The 21,710-nt window shown below is 40.9% G+C and overlaps 1 protein-coding gene across 8 annotated transcripts in view; it reads left to right on the top strand.

The window, feature by feature from the left end:
• The window catches only part of CREBBP (CREB binding protein), a 95,188-nt gene extending 74,540 nt beyond the window's left edge, over nucleotides 1-20,648 (top strand). For all 8 annotated transcript variants that reach the window (XM_066977614.1, XM_066977612.1, XM_066977613.1 and 5 more), the window contains 11 exons: nucleotides 410-466; nucleotides 2,347-2,424; nucleotides 2,914-2,981; nucleotides 6,720-6,870; nucleotides 7,668-7,814; nucleotides 8,251-8,364; nucleotides 8,638-8,803; nucleotides 10,258-10,425; nucleotides 13,954-14,115; nucleotides 14,370-14,651; nucleotides 16,263-20,648. In XM_066977614.1, the coding sequence (XP_066833715.1) occupies nucleotides 410-466; nucleotides 2,347-2,424; nucleotides 2,914-2,981; nucleotides 6,720-6,870; nucleotides 7,668-7,814; nucleotides 8,251-8,364; nucleotides 8,638-8,803; nucleotides 10,258-10,425; nucleotides 13,954-14,115; nucleotides 14,370-14,651; nucleotides 16,263-18,434 (3,565 nt within the window). In that variant the 3' untranslated portion in view covers nucleotides 18,435-20,648. The remainder of the gene's footprint in view (nucleotides 1-409; nucleotides 467-2,346; nucleotides 2,425-2,913; nucleotides 2,982-6,719; nucleotides 6,871-7,667; nucleotides 7,815-8,250; nucleotides 8,365-8,637; nucleotides 8,804-10,257; nucleotides 10,426-13,953; nucleotides 14,116-14,369; nucleotides 14,652-16,262) is intronic.
• The last annotated feature ends 1,062 nt before the right edge of the window (nucleotides 20,649-21,710 follow it).

Genomic DNA, 21,710 nt, shown 5'->3' with positions numbered 1-21,710 from the left:
ATCCTGATGTCTCGCCTTTTGAAGCACAGCTTTTGTTTATGAAACCAATGGCTTGTCTTTAACCTGGCCAGAGAATAAGATGCCCTAAGATTTATGAGGAACACAAGCTGCTTTGGAAGGTGGCTGCTTTACTGACAATAGCTTCCCTTGTTCTTTGTGATTTAAAATTTATGTATATACTTGGCTATTTATTATTTTGTTTTTAATTTACCACAGAAAATTAAATTGGAAAAATATTTTCTGTAGCTTAAAATAAAACAAACTGAATTACTTTCTCAGAATAGAAAGTGCCGATGTGCTTTCTTCAGATTTGGTTTGCTTATTTGCTGCAGTTCAGAATAGCATGATAATGTCTCAGCCTCTGATATAAAGGTACTACTGAGTTTTCATATTAACTCTTTGTCTCTAGAACCATCTCTAAAGATCAGTTTGAGAAGAAGAAAAATGACACACTAGATCCTGAGCCGTAAGTAACCACGCCATTCTTTTTAAGATAGTCTCATGACTTCTACTTGTTCTTTAGCCAGCACTTCAGAAATTAGACAGTGAATAAAGTCATCCTATTTCCTTCATTTCTGCCTAAACACAGTAAAATCTCTAGAGTTCATAGCACAACATGCAAACTTGATGTCCACCACTGATAACCCAAGACAAAAACGTGAGCCCCTTTTAGTGGCTGTTTCTGTTTTACTGAAATAAAAGCCTAGTGTTTGAGTGCTATGTTTTTCCCCTGAATATTTGGGTACCTACAATTGCTAAGAGGGAGGGGGATTAGAAATAAATCTAGCTGCAGATTTACTTCTTAAATGTGAACTTTTCTAATGGCTGCTGCTGCTGAAAGGGAGCTCATGTTCTCTGCTGCGTGGTTCTGCCCCACTGCTTTGCGCCACTCTGGTGCACTTAGGTGAGCTAATTCAGCCTGTTGGGTGCCTGTCATACAGTGGAAAACTAACCCAGGACAAAAAAAAAAAACTGGGTGGGGGAAATTCCATTCCTGCTGGGGTAGTGATCCGAAATGGCTCAGTAAAGGTGCAGAAAGCACCAAAACTGCATTGCTGTGGGTGGGACAGAAGAGCAAGATCTTTTCTGGTGGTGACCTGCTGCCTTGTAACCCCCTCATGTAACTTACTGCTCCTATAACCCGGCTACATGAGATGCTGAATGCTGAGGAACAGGATGCAGTTAATCACAGGACCTTTCTAAATTAAATAAGGGAGACACATTGAAAGAATTTAAGATTGTGCTAAGAACAAAAAAAAAAAGGTTGGCAGGTGTTTTAAGTAGCTTTCAAATAAAGCCAAGAGTATAAAAGAGTAATTTCTAAGGCATGTTCTGCAAGGCACTGCACAACCTACCTAAAAATCGCCCTCCATTGTACCGAGCATTTCATACCAAGCCGCAAGCATGGTGGGTATGCACCTGGGAATTCAGCATTTTTCTCTTCCAATTTAGCTAGACTTCTAAAAACACGTTTTTCTCTTCACCTGAGTGCTCAGCCACTGAAAGGCATCCTCCTTACTTGAGTCTGTTACCCACGGGAAGTTCAGTGAAAGTCACGAGGGATATTCCTGTAGTAGCATTGTGGTACTCTTCCTGTTGTCCTTAACGAGCTTCTGCAAGATTTGATCTTACTGCTGTTCTGTTCTCTGGCAGTTTGATATGTAACACATTTTAATCCCTTTTCTCATCTTTGCAGATGCTAGATAGAGCTCCTTTGTCAGCCTTTTAAAGATGGGCTGCTGAGCTAGACCATTGCATTTGATTCCATAAACAGTGTTGCGGTCTTAAAAGAGAATTTTATTTTTGACATATGTTTAAAAAAGAAAAAAAAACACAGTGTTGCAGAGCTATGCAGGCGAAGACAAGTTAATACATGTTTTCTTGGCACAGTTATTCACGAATGACTAGTTTTTACATTTACAGTAAGTTGAGCAACCATTTAGTCAGCTTGTGGTTGTTGCAACAATTGAAAATTAAATCTGTGAAGGTATTGTTAAGCAGAATTCTGTGGAGCTGGGAAAACTCAAAGCTCCACTTAGAAACAGATAGAAATGATTCAGGAAGTTCTGCACAAAAACAAATTTCACATTTTTAACTAATAAATTTAGTACATTTTACAAGTCTTTATATATAGATGTATAGATGATATATATATATAGATGTATATCCTATTTGCACATGGGATAATTAGATGCATATCTGAAGCTGTTTAGTGAGTACTGTATTTAACTGGTGTATAAATTGGATCTGCCAAAGTTGATTCAGTTCATAGCAGAGGGTTAGACAATTCTGGAAAATTACCTGCCTAACAACGAAAGTGATTGGCTGTTATTTTTTTCTTCTCAGGTTTGTTGACTGCAAAGAGTGTGGTCGGAAGATGCACCAGATTTGTGTGTTACATTATGATATTATTTGGCCTTCAGGGTAAGATGGTTGTTAGCTTTTTAACCCCTGTATAATAAGAGAGATGTTTATATAATTAAGATTTTCTGCATTTGCTTTTTAATATTCATTAGTGTCTTTTAGGAGTTGAGTATAGATGGACAAAGCATTTCTAAATTTTTTTTTGCATTTGTGGTCTCATTTCACTATGTTCAGGTGAAAACATACGAAACAAACTTGTTCATATACTCATGTTTCTGTGGTTTCTTTCTAAAAATTAAACAATGGAAGCTGATTGGAGGTAGGTATGTGTACTAACAAACAAATGCAGTTCTATCTGCTTAGTAGAACTCAACCAGTTCAGAAGGGCTTTAAGTCCCTCAAAAACGAAAAGGTGTAAGCTGTTCAAATCCAGAGAAAAATGCGTTGTACCTTGACAGTTAATATTATGTGTTCAAACTTTGACCTTAAGGTAGCCAGTAGCAAGGCTTTATTTATTTATAAGTTTTTGGCACTTTTTTTCCTCTGTAGGTTTGTTTGTGACAATTGTCTGAAGAAAACTGGTAGAACACGTAAAGAAAACAAATTCAGTGCTAAAAGTAAGTTTGATGTTTCCATTTGTGTGTTCAATTTTTATTTTCTCCCTGCCATCACTAATTTCTTCTTTTGCAGTGTTTTAATATGTTAGCTTTTTGATTGAGACTTTCTGTTGTCATGGTAGACAGTATGAGAACAGTTGCAAAATGGGGAGTAGCGTCACCCAAGGCTTCAGTAGCTGTTAGGATTTTATAGACCTACTCTTCATGAGTTCAGTCAGCTTTAATGCTGCCTGATGTCTTTAGCATCTATGTACCTATTTTCCCTGAGACTTCAAAAAAAAAAAAAAAGAGGGGAAAAAAAAGGAAAAAAGAAAGGAAAGGAACGGAAAGGAAAAAGGAAACAAAAGGAACAGAAGAAACATTAGACTGCATGTACACGTTTCCATGTGTTATTGAAACTGAAGTAAATTAGTGTCACATCTAGGCCCTTCAAAAACTATGTAGTAACAAGTTGCACTGCATTTCAGGCATACTGTGGTGGTGCCAAACACTAATGTGGTTCTAGAGTTTTTCTTGCTTCTAGAGTGGACTATGGTATAAGAACTGTCAGATGGAATAAGTAGCCAGTAGCATAGTATGTGTAGGTTTGGAAGTAACTGTTGTTGTAACCTTGTTGAAATGTTTACTGAAGCATGCCAAAAACTTCTAGGATCAAGTAGTCTCCATCTCCTTAATAATCCTCATACAGGCGTTCTTTGCACAGAGCTAACATCAGAGAGAATAATCTGAGAACCTTTATGCACTGTAGAGGACAAAGGCAAAAAAAAAAAAGCAGAGGGGCTATTATGGGAAACACAGTGTCAACAGCATAGAATAGAAAAATAGTTTAGAAACAGAGTGATTCAGATGTACTTTGAAGAAATCCAAACAAACTTCAATGGCTAGAACATGCAGGTGTACTTGATCTCTCCCTTGTTCTTCGATCCTTTGAAATTCTGGGCGTTACCTCATCATACTATGTTTGTGAACCTGAATCTTCTCCATTTTAATAAAGGAGTGGTTTTGCATTAAAGATTTTCATATGATCATATGTGGTTGATCGTATTTCCAGCATAGTAAGAGATTTGAAGTGGGATAACTAGGAGGCATTGATTTCCCTTTCCTTCTCATTGCCTATCCTGTTTTCTTTTTCCCATAATGATTTGAGTCCTGCTGCCAGCCATAGCCTACTGGTGGGCTCAGCTATTGAGATCAGTTTTGTTTAACAGTGCTGTAATAGAAACACAAGAACTGGGAAGGAAAGCTTCCTCTTGTTGTCAAAACCTTGGTCTTACTATGGACATAAAAACAAATACGAGTGGTGAATGTTTAAAACATTAACATGTTTCCTTTCCCCTCTTCTCACTCCCCATAATAACCCTTACTGAGTTATCATCAGTATTTCTACACTCTCTCAAACACGTCATCACTCCTAACGATCAAGAAAGCACATCCCTCAGCTGAAAGCTATTGCTCAGCTGTTCTGGTGATGTTCATAATGCATATTAAGTAAAACCAGTTATCTTAACCACACTGCAAGTAAATTGCATAAAGCTGATAGCAGACTAAATACAACCTGTAAATGAGTGTACAGCTGAGGTTTGCTGTGAAATTCCTATCTGTTGAAGAATTTTTCATACTAAGAAAATATATAAATATTGTTTGACTAGTAGCTAATGCAGAAAATGCTTCAAAGCCTAAAGATATCCTGACAAATAAGTCACCCAAAGCAGCATCCTGACAAAAAATGACAGTAAGCCGGAAGTCTGACTTTCTTCCTGTCTGTCCTATTACTCATCCAGTAACCAATATTTGCCATTGCTACTACAACAAAACTTCTGTACTTAGGCTGCCTGAAAACCTTACTACATTGTTATCGGTTTGGATACCGTTCTTCAGATTTGTACTACAGTTTTGATACTCATAGAGTCATAGAATATCCTGATTTGGAAGGGACCCATAAGGATCATCGAGTCCATCCATTCATCCGAGTCCTGAGCTTTTATTGGAAGTACATGTGTTAGATGTGTCCAAGAAACAAAATATAGTTGCTTTTTAAAAGAATTTGAAAGTTCTAATATATCAAAATATGTGGCTTTTAGATCCATTCCTTACAGTGCATGTAATCTTAATGCTCCTTTTTTATCTATCTTACTTGGCCCTTTTCTTAATTTTTCGACTCTTTTTGCATTGCAGCATAAGGGGGAAGCAGATATCGTTTGGTTGCTTAGCATTAGAAAGATGGTAAAATGAAAATACACTAAGACTGTAGATTTAACTAAAAGAGCTTTCTAAAAATGTACCAACTCATTAGCAGAAATTGAGCTGTTTCTATTTTTTCTTGTTTGTCTTGAAAGAAATCAAAACTAAATGATTTCTTCAGAAAATATCTGAAAATTCTTTAAAATCAATCACCTTCCGTTATATATTGAAATCCCAATATCTTTAGCTGGTACTGTGTTGGAATATGTAAAGGAAATAAGTATCTTTATACTTCAACCTTCTTTCAAATTATTTTATTGATTGCCATCAGTGTTGTGTCACTGATGTTATAACCAAAGAATCTCACTGGCCAAGGGGAAAGACTAAAAGATGTAAAGTAAGATTGTTGTGTTTGACAATTTGTATAAACTGATTGCAAAATAAGCATTCAAGTATGTAGAAAGTAAGATCTTCCTTTGAGTATACGTGGCTCCATTCCCAGTGTCAGTGCCTAAAATAATTTTTATCAAAGATTTTTTATTGCAGCATTCTATATGCAAGCTCAGTAGTCAGGAAGAAGAACCAACAGTGTTGTGTCAGTAGCCAGATAACAACTGAAAAATGAGTCAACAGAGAGCTGAAGATCAAATGCATGTTAGTAAAATGAATATCTGTAGATTGAACCATCATTTTAGCCAAAAGTAGTAGGTGGGCCATAGAAAGTAGAAATATTAGTGGTAAAATAAATACAAACAGTAAGATTAAAAAAAAAAAGTGGTTATTAATCTTCAAGTCAAAGCAGTGAGCTATTTTTATTTTCTTAATTCAAAACAATCTCATCTTAATTTCTGTAATTTGTTGTGGATTTATTTGAAAACTTTCTGTAGTAGTACAAGAGCAGCTATGCACACAAAAGCTAATTGTAAATGTAAAGACTTAAAGAAGGGATCTGGACAATATGGGGACTTGAACTTTTAAAGACCTCTATCACTGTGCAAGAACTATTTAAACTTTATGTGCAGATTACTGTAACTGTTCCATCTAAAAGCTCTCGAAAAGAAAAGAAAAAGCAATGAAATCTCCATTGAAGTCAAAAGGCTTTTCATTTCTGTTGATTTGCTTTGCTTGAAAAGGTGTGGCATTGAGCCAGATCTATAAAGTGATGTAATCTCTGTCAAACAGCCAAATAGTGTTTTTGTTAGGAGAAAACATTTGCCGTGTTCATAAAATAAGCCTGCAAATTTAAAAATGCTACGTAAAGCCTTCTTTGTTAGTTCACTTACTAAGTAATTTTTCCACTGTAGTGGTTTTAGTTTCCACGTAACGGTATGAATGCTTATGCTCTGGTTAAAAACACAGGTTGCTTTGCTGTTTTAATTTTGGCTGTAAAAAGAAAAAACATCGTAATTTTCATATGAAGGTAAAACAAAGGAAGAAAGTATAGTTATGCAGAGAAGTGAGCTGAGACACCATACAAACATGATAACTGACCCTGAAATGAAGTGGTTTCACCGGTATTAACACTTGCGTTGTCATGTTCTCCCCCTTCAATTCCAGGGCTACAGACTACTCGTTTAGGAAATCATTTGGAAGATAGAGTAAACAAGTTTTTGCGGCGACAGAATCATCCTGAAGCTGGAGAGGTCTTTGTCCGAGTTGTAGCAAGTTCAGATAAGACCGTAGAGGTTAAACCAGGAATGAAATCCAGGTTAGTAATATTAATTGCAATAAACACGATCTTGATATTTTATTATGATGCCTTCCTGCACACATACGGCAAAACTGTGCCAATTTACACCTGAATTCCTTTGCAGAAATTTGAAACTTAGGCATGAATAAGCAGGTTATGAAAGGTAAGAAAAAGTAGTACAAAGAAAATGATCTTGGAGGAGGTTGACACCTTTATTTGGACTGTTTGGTGGGCATGTGGAGGGACGCTCTGGTTTTGGTTATAATACTCTGACTTTGTATTACTAAATCTAGAGTGAGAGTCTGACCATGCTTCGGTTAACGTTACTGAATACATAGTTTACTTCGGAACATTTGCTGAGATTGTTACTTACTGTTCCTTCAATTTGTTGTGTTTTATAAATACTTTAGCTTTCAGAAGTTATTATTTAATCTACTTAATGGTAAATGAAAAACTTGAAAATTTTATAAAGTATTTGGGATTTAATTCATAAAGGTAATGTTGGTGTCACATCGTAGCGCATCAGGTTTTTTAGTCTGCAGTATATTTAAAGGCTGGTGGTTTCTGAGGGTGTTCCTGTATTCAGTGCTTGCCTATTCAGTCATATGTTAACTATATGGACACTGTTTTCCCATGAGTTGTGCAGTGACAGGCTCTGTTTTAATACAGCTGTGATCTGACCCTAGTTTAACTTCTGCATAAGTATTTCTAGTGAGTTAAAAGGAAGTTAAAAAGAGTTTTTTCTCCTTCTGGTAGGATGCTGGTTTAGTGACTGTCTTTTTTTCTTTTTTCCTTCCTGTCACTCTTTTCTCCAGATTTGTGGATTCTGGTGAGATGTCAGAATCCTTCCCTTACCGTACCAAAGCTCTATTTGCATTTGAGGAGATTGACGGAGTAGATGTATGCTTCTTTGGCATGCATGTACAGGAGTATGGCTCAGATTGTCCCCCTCCAAATACAAGGTAATCTTTCATTTCTATACCAGTGGCTCATGCACAGAGAACATCTTGCTCCATTCACTGGGAGGTTACTTTCAACTACAGAAGAGTGGGAGATGTGTTTCAATTCTGTGGCTGAAATAAGTCCTACAGTGCAACTGCAAATGACTTTCAAGGGGACAACTTAACAAAAATGTTTTAATTTCCAAAATTTTGTTTGTATTATCTATTTAACTTTACCTCTTGATGTATATTCTTGCTGTATTAAAATGTTACCCATCTTTTCATTCTGAGGGCTGTTTAAACCATGTTAAGATGCTTAAATATTCATTAGAATAAGCAATCATCTTTTTTGTTCAGTATGGCTGTATATGTACCTTCTGTAAAAGTCAATTCTCGGTAGAAAAAAAACGAAGTTCATCTGTACATCATTCTTTTCATTCTTCTCTCATTATTATAGACGTGTGTACATATCGTATCTAGATAGTATTCATTTCTTCCGCCCCCGTTGTCTCCGAACTGCAGTTTATCATGAAATCCTCATTGGATATTTGGAGTACGTGAAGAAACTGGGGTAAGTGAAATCTTTTGTTAAGAAATGTTTTTTTCTTAGCCTTTTGTTTATCCAGGATGCCAAGTAGCCTTGCACTTGGAGTAGTCTCTTTACATTTGCCCTTTCTGAGGTCTGTGGAACACGTGCATTTTCTGCAGTGGGAAGAGTGGATTTTGTCAATAAGGTTGTTCTTCTGTCATTAGGATTCTTTCTTTCATTCTGTCTGGCTGAGTTAATTTAAAGATGGTAATCAATATTGTTAAGGTTCTTTTTTTGTGTGTATGTAAATTGCAGGTATGTGACAGGACACATCTGGGCCTGTCCTCCAAGTGAAGGAGATGACTATATTTTTCATTGCCATCCACCTGATCAGAAAATACCCAAACCCAAACGCTTACAAGAATGGTATAAGAAGATGCTGGACAAGGCATTTGCTGAGAGAATCATTCATGACTACAAGGTTTGCTACTGTTTACTTGCTGAATTATTTTTTATGGGCTTTTTATTTGAAGATAGCTAGTATTGTTTCATAAGTTGTAAAACTGTGGTAGCGTTGTATGAGTGTTTTTATTCTCAGCTAGCTAGTGTCTTCATTTCCTTAAATTTTCTGAAGTTCTACTTTTCAGATTGGAAACTCCTTAGGGTTGGCTTCTGCCTTATTAACACTTTGAAAAAAAACACTACACGAATTAGAACCAAGAGGTGTATCTTCTTAAAAGCTTTTGAGCAACAGTGTTATCTGGGAAATCTGGGGCAGTGTAGTCCTTTTGTGTTTCTTCTTAATGTTTTTTTGGGGAAAAAAATCATTTGGTGAAGCTGTGCATCACTCAAGATGGTTGAAGATGGCTGTCTCTATTTGCTTTCTTCACTGAGCATGTGAATTGTACAGTTCATGTTCTTCAGTCAACTCTGTTAGGAATGCCTGCAGCATTTCTTAAGTGGACCTGTGGCATCCCTACTCAGGTGCTTAAGGGAGAGAGGAATGAGCAAAAGCAAGTGGACTTTCCTGTACTGTACTGACTGGTTAAAAGGACAGGGTCATCAGTATTAGCTTGTGCTGAGGGAGGGTAGAAGCTGTTTGTTTGTGGTGATTCTGGAGGATCAGTTGGAATATGGGACCTCACTAGTATGAAATTCAAAAAAAAAAAAAAAAAAAAAAAACCTGATTATAAAAATGGCTTCTTCACTTGAAGAAAAAGGATGGCTTTTGTAGTCACACATGTACCCAAGGCAGTAAGTTAAGAGTGGAAAAGGTAGCATTTGCCACTCCCTACACATGCTAAAATTTACATGAATTTCTTAATGGTAGTGACAGTGCAGGAAAAATAATTGATGTTTTGATTGTAAATGACAGTTACTAAATGTGTGGAACAGAACAGCATAGATCAAACCCTGTCATCTGATGTGGAGTAGCAAAGAGCTAGAATCTCTCTTTCTTTGCCAATAGCTGGTCTTGATTGGAACCCAGTAGTGGGTTCCCAGATGAAGAGCTCACAGACTTTCAGATTTGTCAGGGAAAGGGTTAGATGAGACGCACTTGCTGTTGGTTCTGCTCTCGTTCGGAAGTGGTGTAGGAAAAGCTCAGTGGCGGGGCTTGATTTTTAATTGGTGTACTTAGCAGGGAGGGCTTTGTTACCTTTTCCAGGATTATCCTTGTCTCTACCATCATGTACCCATTGCGTGATGGAGGTTCAGGAGAGCCTCAGCAGCCCTCTTTCAAAGCTGAAGCAGGGAGTGAGCTGTTAGCACTACTGCCAGACCAGATCTTTGTGCTGTTCTCAGAAAAGAAGACCTGCAAGGAGTGGGCCATGAGCGAAGCACAGATGCTCAGTGTAGCATGGATTGCCTCTGTGGTTCTCCCATCGCTCTCAGTGGTCTTCATTTATTTGTGCTTGGTATTGTGTCACTTAACAGGACATCTTCAAACAAGCAACTGAGGACAGGCTGACAAGTGCCAAGGAGCTGCCGTACTTTGAAGGTGATTTCTGGCCCAATGTGCTGGAGGAAAGCATTAAAGAGTTGGAGCAGGAAGAGGAGGAAAGGAAGAAGGAAGAAAGCACTGCAGCTAGTGAAACAACAGAGGTGAGTTGGCTTTACTTGTTGTATGTGCTTCTGGATCGCAAAGCTGATAGTTAACACTTCAGTAAATTAAAGAGTTCACAGCCTGTAAGCTAGGAAAAAGGTCATTCACATCAGATCTTAAATCAGGGGTTCCCTTTATCTGCATTTCTGATTTTCTTCTCAGGTAAGAAATACACTGATGGCTTGTTACTTCATTAACAGAATTAGAAGTCAGTTGTAGGTCAGCATTTCTGGTTTCTGGGAAATGTGTTAAGCTACTTTTGGATTGCATCATGATTGTTACGTTGGCTTGCAGTCATTCAGCAGAGCTTCTGGTTCACACCTTTGCAAAGGTGTTTGTGTTTTGAAAGATGCTGTATTTTTCAGAGCTAAATTAAATTTTGCCTTTATTTAATCAAAGATACTTGCAGTCACTTGCAATTAATGCTTCTGAATTTCAGTTCCCAACTGTTACAAGCTTTACACTGGTGCGAAATTTTGATCCTGATGGTGGTGGTCCTTCACCAGCATTCTCTCTGTGTGAATGATTTAAAAAAAAAAAAAAACCTCCTAGCCAGAATTTCATTACTTATGTTTGTCTGGTTTGTATCCATGACCAAATGGTTGTAGTGCTTTTATACTGTCCTTTTCCCTTGTGATTTACAGCAAGATATTTTGAAAATAAATATAGTAGGAAAATCTGAAGTCAGGATCAAGGTGGAACCAGAAGCTTTAACTGGGAAGAAACTGCATTCAGCTTAGGTGCTGTGACAATTTGCATACAGTATGTATTACGTGTGATTGATGTGGAGCAATTTCATTTATGTCAGAAAGTTCCATCTATTAAATCTTACCGGCTCCTTCAAAGCTAATATAGTTTGCTGCTATTTTTATGGAACTGTAAAGTTAATGGCTTTCACCTTTTTCATTCTGAATGTAATTTTAAAATTTGAAATATTTCAACAAACATAGCAGCATAAAAGTAACTGAAAGGCAAGGCTTGAAATTTATGTTGCGGTATTCTTTTGTTAACAGTATCTCTGTCAATAAATCATAGCCTGCCCTTGTAGCCTGCCATTCTGAAAATGCCAGGGTAAACATGTGCATCCAAGAGGGGGGAAAAAAAGGTGCTTTAAAATCCCCAGAACAGCTGTTAAATTTGTGAGTTTACTTGAAGTGAGAAGACACGGCCATGACTGTTAAAATCCGTACGTTCCATTTAATGCCATTGTTGTTGCTTGGAGTGTGGTGGGAACAAAATCTGCATCCAACTTGCTCAAGATGTTAACCAGAAATGCAATAAAAATGAAGCAGTGTGGTCTTTGCCCCTTGGCTCAGGAAAAAGAGTAAAACGAAAACGTGAGGACTTGTCCAGTGCAGTCACCAGAACTTGCATCATTTTGTGGAGGAAAGTATGCCCAGCAACGGGGGATCTCCACATGTAGAAACAATTGATGAATCTTAGCAGTTTGCCTTGTATTGCAATTGTACAGAACCTGTTTATGACAAGAACATCACAAAAACACAAACTTCACGTATGTGGAGAGAAAGTTTAAGTCAAGTGTAGCTGAACAGTAGAGAGTGCCCCAGCTCTGCAGGCATCCTGAAAACATGGAGAAGTCAGCTGTGTAACTGCTGTCCTGTCTGAAGTGGTGCTCTGTGGAACGAAACGCAGGATCAGGACAAAATAGGAAAAACAAAAGTAACGTTAGGGATCAGAGATAACGGTACCGTCCTGCATTTTCCTACTATTACTACCATAGATCTCGTTTTCTCCTCTTTGTCTACAAACTTCCCAAGGAAGCTGGCTACAGATTGAAGGGATGCAAACATTTCTACTGCAGTCCAGAGATGGTCATCTAGTATGAAATTCAGTCCTTAACTGTACTGGGACAATGAGAAAGGACTTTGAGGTTTGCTGATTTTTAGGAGGAATAGGAGGAAGCTTCTAGGATGTTGAAGCTCACCCTAGGAAGGAGGAGAATTTGTTTGAAAGTGTGCCACAAGCATCAGTTAGAAGAGATTCTAAAGAGGTGGTAAATATTCAGGAGTTCAGGAAAAAGGTTCTGAAGAGACAAGGTTCAGTGAGTAACCATGCCATTGGTGTCTCTGGCAAACCTGACTGAATCTGTTAAATGGTATCAAAATTAAAGAGTACAAAACCAATCTTCTTAAAACGTTTGGAATAGTTTTGTGTGATTGACCATGTATAAATTAAAGATGTAGTAGAAAGGAAACGGAATTACGCTGTCAGCTAAGTTTCAATCTGTTTTTTCCTTTGGTGTTCAAATTTTAAAACCTGTGTTAGTCCTCCAGAATGAATAGGCAAAGGGAAGACATGCCATAATGCCATCGGGGCAGTAGAAAACTTTGGGAAAGGAAGTCATAGGAACATAGTGAATTCAATTCCAAATACCTGCAAATCACTTAGAGCTCAGTCTGGCTTGCCCTTAGTATCGTTTTAATTTCCAAACAGCTTTGGTCAAAAAGTCAATAAAATTAGTTACTGAAAAAAACAAGGTTTGACAGGGAATTCCTGTCTAAGCCTAATGAATGGAATGGAAGATGGCAATGAGGCATATGGTCTACGCACAGAACTGCTTCGTCAGTTGGAGTATTTTTGTTTTGTTTGAACACATGTGCTTGCAAATAAAACCTGTTTGCCTGTACATAGTGTTCATGAAAGAAACTTTGTTGTATGTATATGTATCAGAGGATTTCAGTAGGTTATTTTTGCGTTCTGCAGACCAACGTAGTAGTAGTCAGGGGAGTTTTACTGGGTGGTGTGCTCCCTGTTGGGAGTTTGTGTTTTGGAGCTTTTTGTTTTTGTTTTTTTTCAGGGACATTAGAAATGTAAAACTGTTTCTGTTTTCACAGGTCATCTAAATAGCATCATTTGTGCTTTTTTTTTTTTTTTTTTTACTCTGAGTAGCATTCAGAATATGTTCACAGTGGTCTGTGTTGTAATTATAAACAAGTGAAGGTTTTGAGGGCTTGTTATTTTTTGGAGTTACAGATGCAGTAGCAAGTCTTCAGGATTGGGAAAAATGTGTTTTGTTAGTTTCAAATCCTACATGTCCTTATCTATGCATTAGCCTTAGATTTGTTGATTAAAGTAATTAATTAGAACTTGAGCAAGTGTGTGAAGTCCTAAATGCACAACAAAGCAAAATCTACTCTTGTAGAATTTTTTTAAAGTCCATCCTATTTGTAACTCATTTTATTATCAAGTGTCTTCAGGATTTTGAAAAACAAGCAATGAAAGCTGAAGTACGATGTTTGAGAAGGAAAAAAATAAACTGAGAATTATTTAATGTATATGCATAGTTAAGAAAAAAAATGGACTATTTTTAAACATTTGAAACTTCTTGCTCGCTGGTTTGACTTTTTATTTTTCCTGGAGGATAGGATATATTTAACACAGTATGGTTGATTTGCAGGCATTGGAACAAAGTTCTATTACTGACAGCAGAAGTGTTTCACTTTCAGCTGCAGTGAATGGGAGAGCGCTCTATAAAGTTTAACACATTTCCTATGCATTTATTGCAGGGAAGCCAAGGTGACAGCAAAAATGCCAAGAAAAAGAACAACAAAAAAACCAACAAGAATAAGAGTAGCATCAGCAGAGCTAACAAGAAGAAACCCAGCATGCCAAATGTGTCCAATGATCTGTCTCAGAAGCTGTATGCCACCATGGAGAAGCATAAAGAGGTACTGTCAAAATGTGCTGTGTAAAGAGATTTTATTCCCATAAATCGAGGCATGATGATAGAACTGAAAAATCAGGGAGAGTAAAGCTTTTGGTTATTCTGAGTTTTTTCAGTTATGTAACAACATATTGAAGAGATTACCATAAACTAACTCAACTAAATAACATTTGCAGCATAATGTTACTGCAACAGAACGTGAGCTTTTCCTGCAGGATTATCTAACATTGTTGGCTTTTTTTCCGTGTTTATCTGCAGGTCTTTTTTGTGATTCATTTACATGCTGGGCCTGTAATTAACACTCTGCCTCCCATCGTGGACCCTGATCCATTACTTAGCTGTGATCTGATGGATGGGCGAGATGCCTTCCTCACCTTAGCCAGAGATAAGCACTGGGAGTTCTCCTCACTACGCCGATCCAAGTGGTCCACGCTCTGCATGCTGGTAGAACTACATACTCAAGGGCAGGATCGCTTTGTCTATACGTGCAATGAGTGCAAACATCATGTGGAAACAAGGTGGCATTGCACTGTCTGTGAGGTACGTGTGTATCACCTGACACTTCAACCAAGCTCGTTTTCTTTTGTTTTGTTTTTGTTTTTAAATATTCCCCAAGTTCTCCCAAATTAAGCATATTCTGATGTAAGGAATGCTGAGCCTTAAGGGAATTTGACTGCAACACTGGGGTCTCTCTTCTAGAATAAGTGCCTTTAGTTTCTCTACGTGGAAACCTGCAATACTCTGGAATGGCTACAGCTGAGTTATTCCGCTATGGCTGTGTCAGTTAGCTCCTCTGCTTAGACAAGCTTTTGCTTTAGGGAATTTCAGGATGAGGTGGTAGGGTGTGACACTGCCAGAGTAGTAGGCATCTGCAGGACAATAGCTCATACCCATGAAATGGATGTCCACGAGAGAGGTTAGCTCTGCTTTGTACGTGGTACTTGGTGTTGTAATGAGCGCAGCCAGGTGCGTGAAGCTGGGTGAGGAGGCTACCACAGCTCTTCATCGCTTTCTCTTCTGCCCAGCATTGGAGGTTGCTTGCCCTTCAGATCAGCCCAAATAATTGCTTCCTAACCTGGCTCAATACTTTTAATGTCTGGTCCTATTACAGGATAGATCACTTCCACTGAACTGTGTTAGAGAGTAATTACACACGGAGTTATACAGATGGACTTGAGGGGAAGATAGCCTCTAGAGGGCTTGTGATGACCTCTGGCTGTAGCTGAACCAAAAAAAAATTTTTGAATAAGTGCAACCTAGTTTTTACACTGCAAGTTATTGCCAGGTTTGTGGTGGAAGAATCTTAATTAATCCCTCTGAGGAAAGCATTGAAAAGAGCTTCTTGAGGCAAGACTGCAGGAAACGGATTGTATGGACTAGGGGAATTAAGTGGTGGAAGGAAGTGTGGCCTTTAAGTTTCTTCTGGGTACTTCTGTATGAGAGTGACCTTTCTCCAGGAAAAAAAAAAGCACAGGGCAGTGAAAATGCGGGTGTTCGAGCAGGTTTTCAGATACATGTCTGTCTTGGCATGAAACCTGCACTTAGAGATTAAAAAAATACATTTCAGGTTACAAATTATTTGTCAGTAATCACACGAAGAATAGTAAAACAGAGAGCAAAGCCCTGATTTTTAAGCACTTACGTAGGTTTGTTTGTACTGTTTGGAGGTGTCAGCTTTCCTTGTGTAGGTAGCCCAGTAGCCACTACAGCGAAGTAGTTACCATCCTCAAAAGGTAGGGAGGCACATCTTGTTATATAAGAAAAATGAAGAGACAGTTACAGCCCGTTTGCGTTATCACCCACAACAGTCAGGACCTGTGACTGCAGGCTCACTTTGCTGAAGCAGCTGATGGGGCTTCTGCCTTCTGCTGTCCAAAACTCCTGGACCCAAAGGTCCAAACCCACTGTCCTGGGCTGCGCAGCCACTTCTCTACCTCAGTATACCAGGAGTGTACTGAAACTGGCAGCTGCTCACAGCGCGTGGCAGTTGTCTTGCTATTGTTCGGCTGTGTGTTTGTACCCACTGAAAGTCAAAGTGTGCTTCTGCATCAGGGTCATGTTGCTCACCTAGCAGCTCTCTTGGTCCTCCTCTTTCACTGTCGTAGTTAGTGCTTTACAGACAACTGAACCCTGGATTTTCTTTGCTTTCAGGACTACGACCTCTGCATTAACTGCTACAACACTAAGAGCCATGACCACAAGATGGTTAAGTGGGGCCTGGGTCTGGATGATGAGAGCAACAGCCAAGGAGAGCAGCAGTCCAAGAGCCCCCAGGAGTCACGACGACTGAGCATCCAGCGCTGCATTCAGTCCCTTGTCCATGCCTGTCAGTGCCGCAATGCAAACTGCTCATTGCCATCCTGCCAGAAGATGAAACGGGTTGTCCAGCACACCAAGGGTTGCAAGCGCAAGACCAATGGTGGCTGTCCAGTGTGCAAACAGCTCATAGCTCTTTGCTGCTACCATGCCAAACACTGCCAAGAGAACAAATGCCCTGTGCCATTCTGTCTCAATATCAAACACAAGCTTCGACAGCAGCAGATCCAGCATCGCCTGCAGCAGGCTCAGCTCATGCGCAGAAGGATGGCTACCATGAACACCCGAAACGTGCCTCAGCAAAGTTTGCCTTCTCCTACCTCAGCAACGCCTGGTACCCCTACACAGCAGCCAAGTACACCGCAAACACCGCAGCCTCCTCCCCAGCCCCAGCCTTCCCCTGTAAGTATGTCACCGGCTGGCTTTCCCAGTGTGTCGAGAACTCAGCCCCCCACTACTGTTTCAGCAGGAAAACCCGCAAACCCGGTTTCCGCACCTCCACCTCCGGCCCAGCCTCCGCCAGCCGCGGTGGAAGCAGCTCGGCAGATTGAGAGAGAAGCTGCCCAGCAGCAGCAGCAACTCTACAGGGTCAACAACATTAACAATGGTTTGCCTCCTGGTCGCCCAGGACTAGTAAACCCGACGGTGGGTTCAGTGAACCAGATGCAGCAAGTCAGCATGAATGTACCCCGGCCAAACCCTGTAAGTGGCCCGGTGATGTCCAACATGCAGCCTGGGCAGTGGCAGTCGCCTCCGATGCCGCAGCAGCAACCGATGCAGCCAGGAATGGCGAGACCAGTTATGCCGATGGCAACACCGCAAGCAGTGGCTGGGCCCAGGATGCCAGGCGTGCAACAGCCGCCACGGAGCATCCCCCCGAACGCACTTCAGGACTTACTGAGGACCTTGAAATCACCGAGTTCTCCGCAGCAACAGCAGCAGGTTCTTAATATCCTTAAATCCAACCCTCAGCTTATGGCAGCTTTTATAAAGCAAAGAACAGCCAAATACGTGGCTAACCAGCCCGGGATGCAGCCGCAAGCAGGCATACAGCCCCAGCCTGGGATGCAGCAGCCGCAGACCGGCATGCAACAGCCAGGCATGCACACTCAACCAGGATTACAGAACATGAACGCGATGCAAGCGGGAGTGCAGAGACCGAGCGTTCCTCCCCAGCAGCAAGGGATAGGAGCTATGAATCCCCAGGGACAAGCGATAAACATTATGAACCCTGGCCACAACCCTAGCATGGCAAACATGAGTCCGCAGTACAGAGAGATACTGAGGAGGCAATTACTGCAGCAGCAGCAGCAACAGCAGCAGCAACAGCAAGGAGGGGCTGGCATGGCAGGAGGGATGGCAGGACATAGCCAGTTCCAGCAGCCTCAAGGACCGGGAGGTTACCCTCAGGCCATGCAGCAGCAGCGGATGCAGCAGCATATATCCATACAGGGGGGGTCCATGGGACAGATGGCTCAGATGGGACAGCTGAACCAGATGGGCCAGCCCGGCATGGGGGCAGACGGCACTCCCAACATTCAGCAAGCACTGCAGCAGAGGATCCTGCAGCAGCAGCAGATGAAGCAGCAGATAGGGTCCCCGGGCCAGCCCAACCCCATGAGCCCACAGCAGCACATGCTCTCAGGACAACCGCAGGCGTCTCATCTCCCTGGCCAGCAGATCGCCACCTCCCTCAGCAACCAGGTGCGGTCCCCAGCGCCCGTTCAGTCTCCCCGTCCCCAGTCCCAGCCGCCACATTCCAGCCCTTCACCGCGGATACAGCCCCAGCCGTCACCGCACCACGTCTCTCCCCAGACTGGTTCCCCCCACCCAGGACTCGCAGTTACTATGGCTAGCTCCATGGATCAGGGACACTTGGGCAACCCAGAACAGAGTGCAATGCTTCCACAACTAAACACCCCGAACAGGAGTGCGTTGTCTAACGAGTTGTCTCTGGTCGGTGATACCACGGGGGACACGTTAGAAAAATTTGTGGAGGGTTTGTAGCATTATGGGAGCATCACTTTTTTTTTCCTTTCGTGTTCTTGGGACATTTTGTACTGAAAATTCAGGCATCTGGGTTGTTTTGAATCCTAGATGGAACTGCTGCTTCCTACACGTGGAAGAATGAATTGCTGTTTAAAAAAAAAAAACAATACAAAGAATATATTTTTTTGTTAAAGCCAGGCAGTTAAAATATCTGGTCTCTTTTGTGGGTTTTTTTGGTTTTTATTTTTTTGTTGCTGTTGACTCATACCTTTTTTTTAACGGGGAAAACAAGTTCATTATATTCATATTTTTTATTTGTATTTTCAAGACTTTAAACATTTGCGTTTAAAAGAAGAAAAATAATATTCAGAAACTGTTTCCTGAAATAATGCAACATTATAATGTATCCCGGTAACTTTGACACGTTGCGGGAAGATTTTTTTTTTCTATAGCGAACTCTGCAGGCGTTTGAAGTATTACCCCTGGAAAGATAGGAATTGACTCTTGCACACAAAAACACACATTGGCCAATGCCAAAATCTTTGTCTTGCAGATGTAGAAATTGTTGCTTTGTTTCTCTGATAAAACTGGTTTTAGATGAAAATAGGGATGATCACTCTTAGACCGTGCTGATTTGAATAGAGAAGAAGCATTCTTTTCTTTCTTTCTTCTATGTGAAACTTGAAATGAGGAAAAGCAATTCTAGTGTAAATCATGCAAGCGCTATAATTACTATAAATAAGAAAATCCAAGAAGATTCAATCACTGTATAGAATGGTAAAAAAAAAACTCATTTCTTACTTATAATATCATATTGTTAAATAAACTGTGTGCAACAGAAAAAAGGGTGGTCCTTCTTGAATTCATGTACATGGTATTAACACTTAGTGTTTGGGTTTTTTGTTATGAAAATGCTGTTTTCAACATTGTATTTGGACTATGCATGTCTTTTTTCCATTGTATATAAAGTATTGCTTAAAATTGATATAAATTACTGAAGTTTTTAACATGTATTCTGTTCTTTAAAAATCCATGTAAGAATGTTTAAGGTTTTTATTTATTTATATATTTTTTGATCATGTTCTTTGTAAGACATGGCTATGAATATTCACTCATTACACAGAGCAGCCAGAGGCATCGGTAGGAGTGGCACGATCCATGGAGTATTGTAGGGTAGCATGTCGGTTTTACAACACCCTTTAGTGATTGTTTCCTTTTCGGGGAGGGAGAGGAGAGGGGAATGGTTCCCATACATTTAATACTTACAGGTGTTCATCCATAAGGGTTAACTGGAATAAATTATTAATAGCCGTTGCTTTTTAAAATCTGCATTAATTTAGAGAAGGATCACCAATGAAAGGAAAATAGAGAGTATTGAGTTAATTCTAGGCTAATTTATTTAGTCTACAGTAAAATATGAACCTATTGACTTTAACACTATTTTTCTGCTGTTAACTCTGAGTCTAGATTTGAGGGTTTTCTGTGGAATAAAAAATAACAAATCATGTACATGTTCCCTTTAATATCCTGTCACCATGCCCTCATGTTCCTGGGATACTTGCCCCTTCTCCTCCTACTGAATTACTTTCTCCAAGTTAAAATCCAGGGAAACTTTCCCAGCGTAGGTGTGAGCTAAAACCACAACTAGCCTAAAATGCCGTCACTCAGACCTGAGGCTTCTCGATTACATGCAACTCACGTGGGATTCGCAGCAACCCCAGCAACGCCCAGCAGCCTGCTCGTGCTCCGGGGGGGAGCACCTGGCCCGCTCGGCTTCTCACCTTCGGTTAGCGCTCCCCCCAGCCTTGTGTTTTTAGGAGTGGGGCTGGGGGAGGATGGGGAGAGAAGAGCGGATGGTTTCTCTCTTGAAAGGAGAACTTCTGTCCCCGTGCTCTGAAAACAGTATTGCGCTGCGGCGCTATTCCGTTCTTCTTAAAGTCTCTGCTTAAACTTTTCTTGCCAACCTTTAACTATTGTACCTTTTGCACCACCATTGAATTCATCTGCCCATGCAACTGTCTTCAGCAATTCAAGATGTCAAAATTGGGGGCTGGGGTGAGGTCAGTGAACACTAACCCAAAGCTTGTCCGAAAGAAATTGCTGTAAAAAAGATGGAAAGCCCTGATGCTGTGTCTCATGCTGTGTACTTAAAAAGAGGAAAATACTATATTTGTGATCAAAAAGAGGAAACTTGAAATGTGCTGGTGTTTCTAATAAAAGCTGGTAAAACTGCTTGGATTGAAGGATGCTTCCAGTTGGCTGGTGCCCACTAGGCTCAGCAGAGCCTGATGCCTAAGGTTAAGATAACCGCACCCAATCTCGTTAATACCTTTAAGTAGCATCCATTTTAAAAAAATGTTGGCACGGCTTCCCCATTTGAATAAGCTGGGTCTTGTACGGAGCAGAGAGAGCTGCGTGGCTGCCAGGCTGCAGCTCGCTTGGGTTCTGCTGCTTGGGGAAGAGTGAAAAGAGACCTGGTGGGAAGCGAGTACTGGAATGTTTTTAAGTACAACCTAATGTATCCTGAGGGCACCTAGAAAGGGGTAGACTTAGACTGGATAATCCGAGATCGCTGGAGCAACTGTTTCAGATAGGAGCGGGTATTTTAGGGAGAGAAGTGAAGCAAAGCTGAAGTGAAACGTGAGCAGAGGCTGGGCTTGGAGTACTGCCCCTGTAGCCCCATAGAGAGGTTTTGGTCCAGTTTCCTTTGGATGTTGATACGAGGCTCAGCATATTTGAAGTCTGGATGGACGTCTGATATTTCAGGTCCTTGCCAGTGTTTTCTGGGGGTGGTACTGGCGATTAGGAACAGTACCTGAGGAACACGAGAATTTACAGCGGAAGAATGCGCTGGAGCTTGGTGCAGGATCTTCATCGCTGGAGGTGGTGGCTGAGACCTTCGCCCGTGCGAACAAATGGCTGAATTCTGGAGGGCAAGAAGGTGCTCACACCTGAACGCTGAGCTGCAGCACCTTGGTTCTCTGCTCTTCTTTGTCTCCAGCTCTCCACTGCGCTCTGCTTTCTGCTGCTGGCTGTCCTGCCGTACCAGCACCGCTACAGCAAGAAGCTGTGAGTGTGTTTCTTGCTGCAGAGGCGGCAGCTGAGGGTCACCCCCGTTGATCCCTGCTCCTCTGTTCTTCCCCCCGGCTGCTTTAGAGCAGAGGGGTGCGGGACGCTGTGGGTCCGAGGAAGAAGAGGCCTCCAGCGGGAGCCGCAGCAGGTACCGAGGCTGGGGGGGGGCGGCGGCAGCGGCCCCTTCCTCACCTCGCCTGGAGCTGGCAGCGCCTGCCTGAG

This window comes from Anser cygnoides, chromosome 15 (genome assembly GCF_040182565.1).
Source record: "Anser cygnoides isolate HZ-2024a breed goose chromosome 15, Taihu_goose_T2T_genome, whole genome shotgun sequence".
NCBI classification, from domain to species: Eukaryota; Metazoa; Chordata; class Aves; order Anseriformes; family Anatidae; genus Anser; species Anser cygnoides.
The sequence above is the reverse complement of the archived record's forward strand: the minus strand, read 5'-3'. Positions and strand labels throughout refer to the sequence as shown.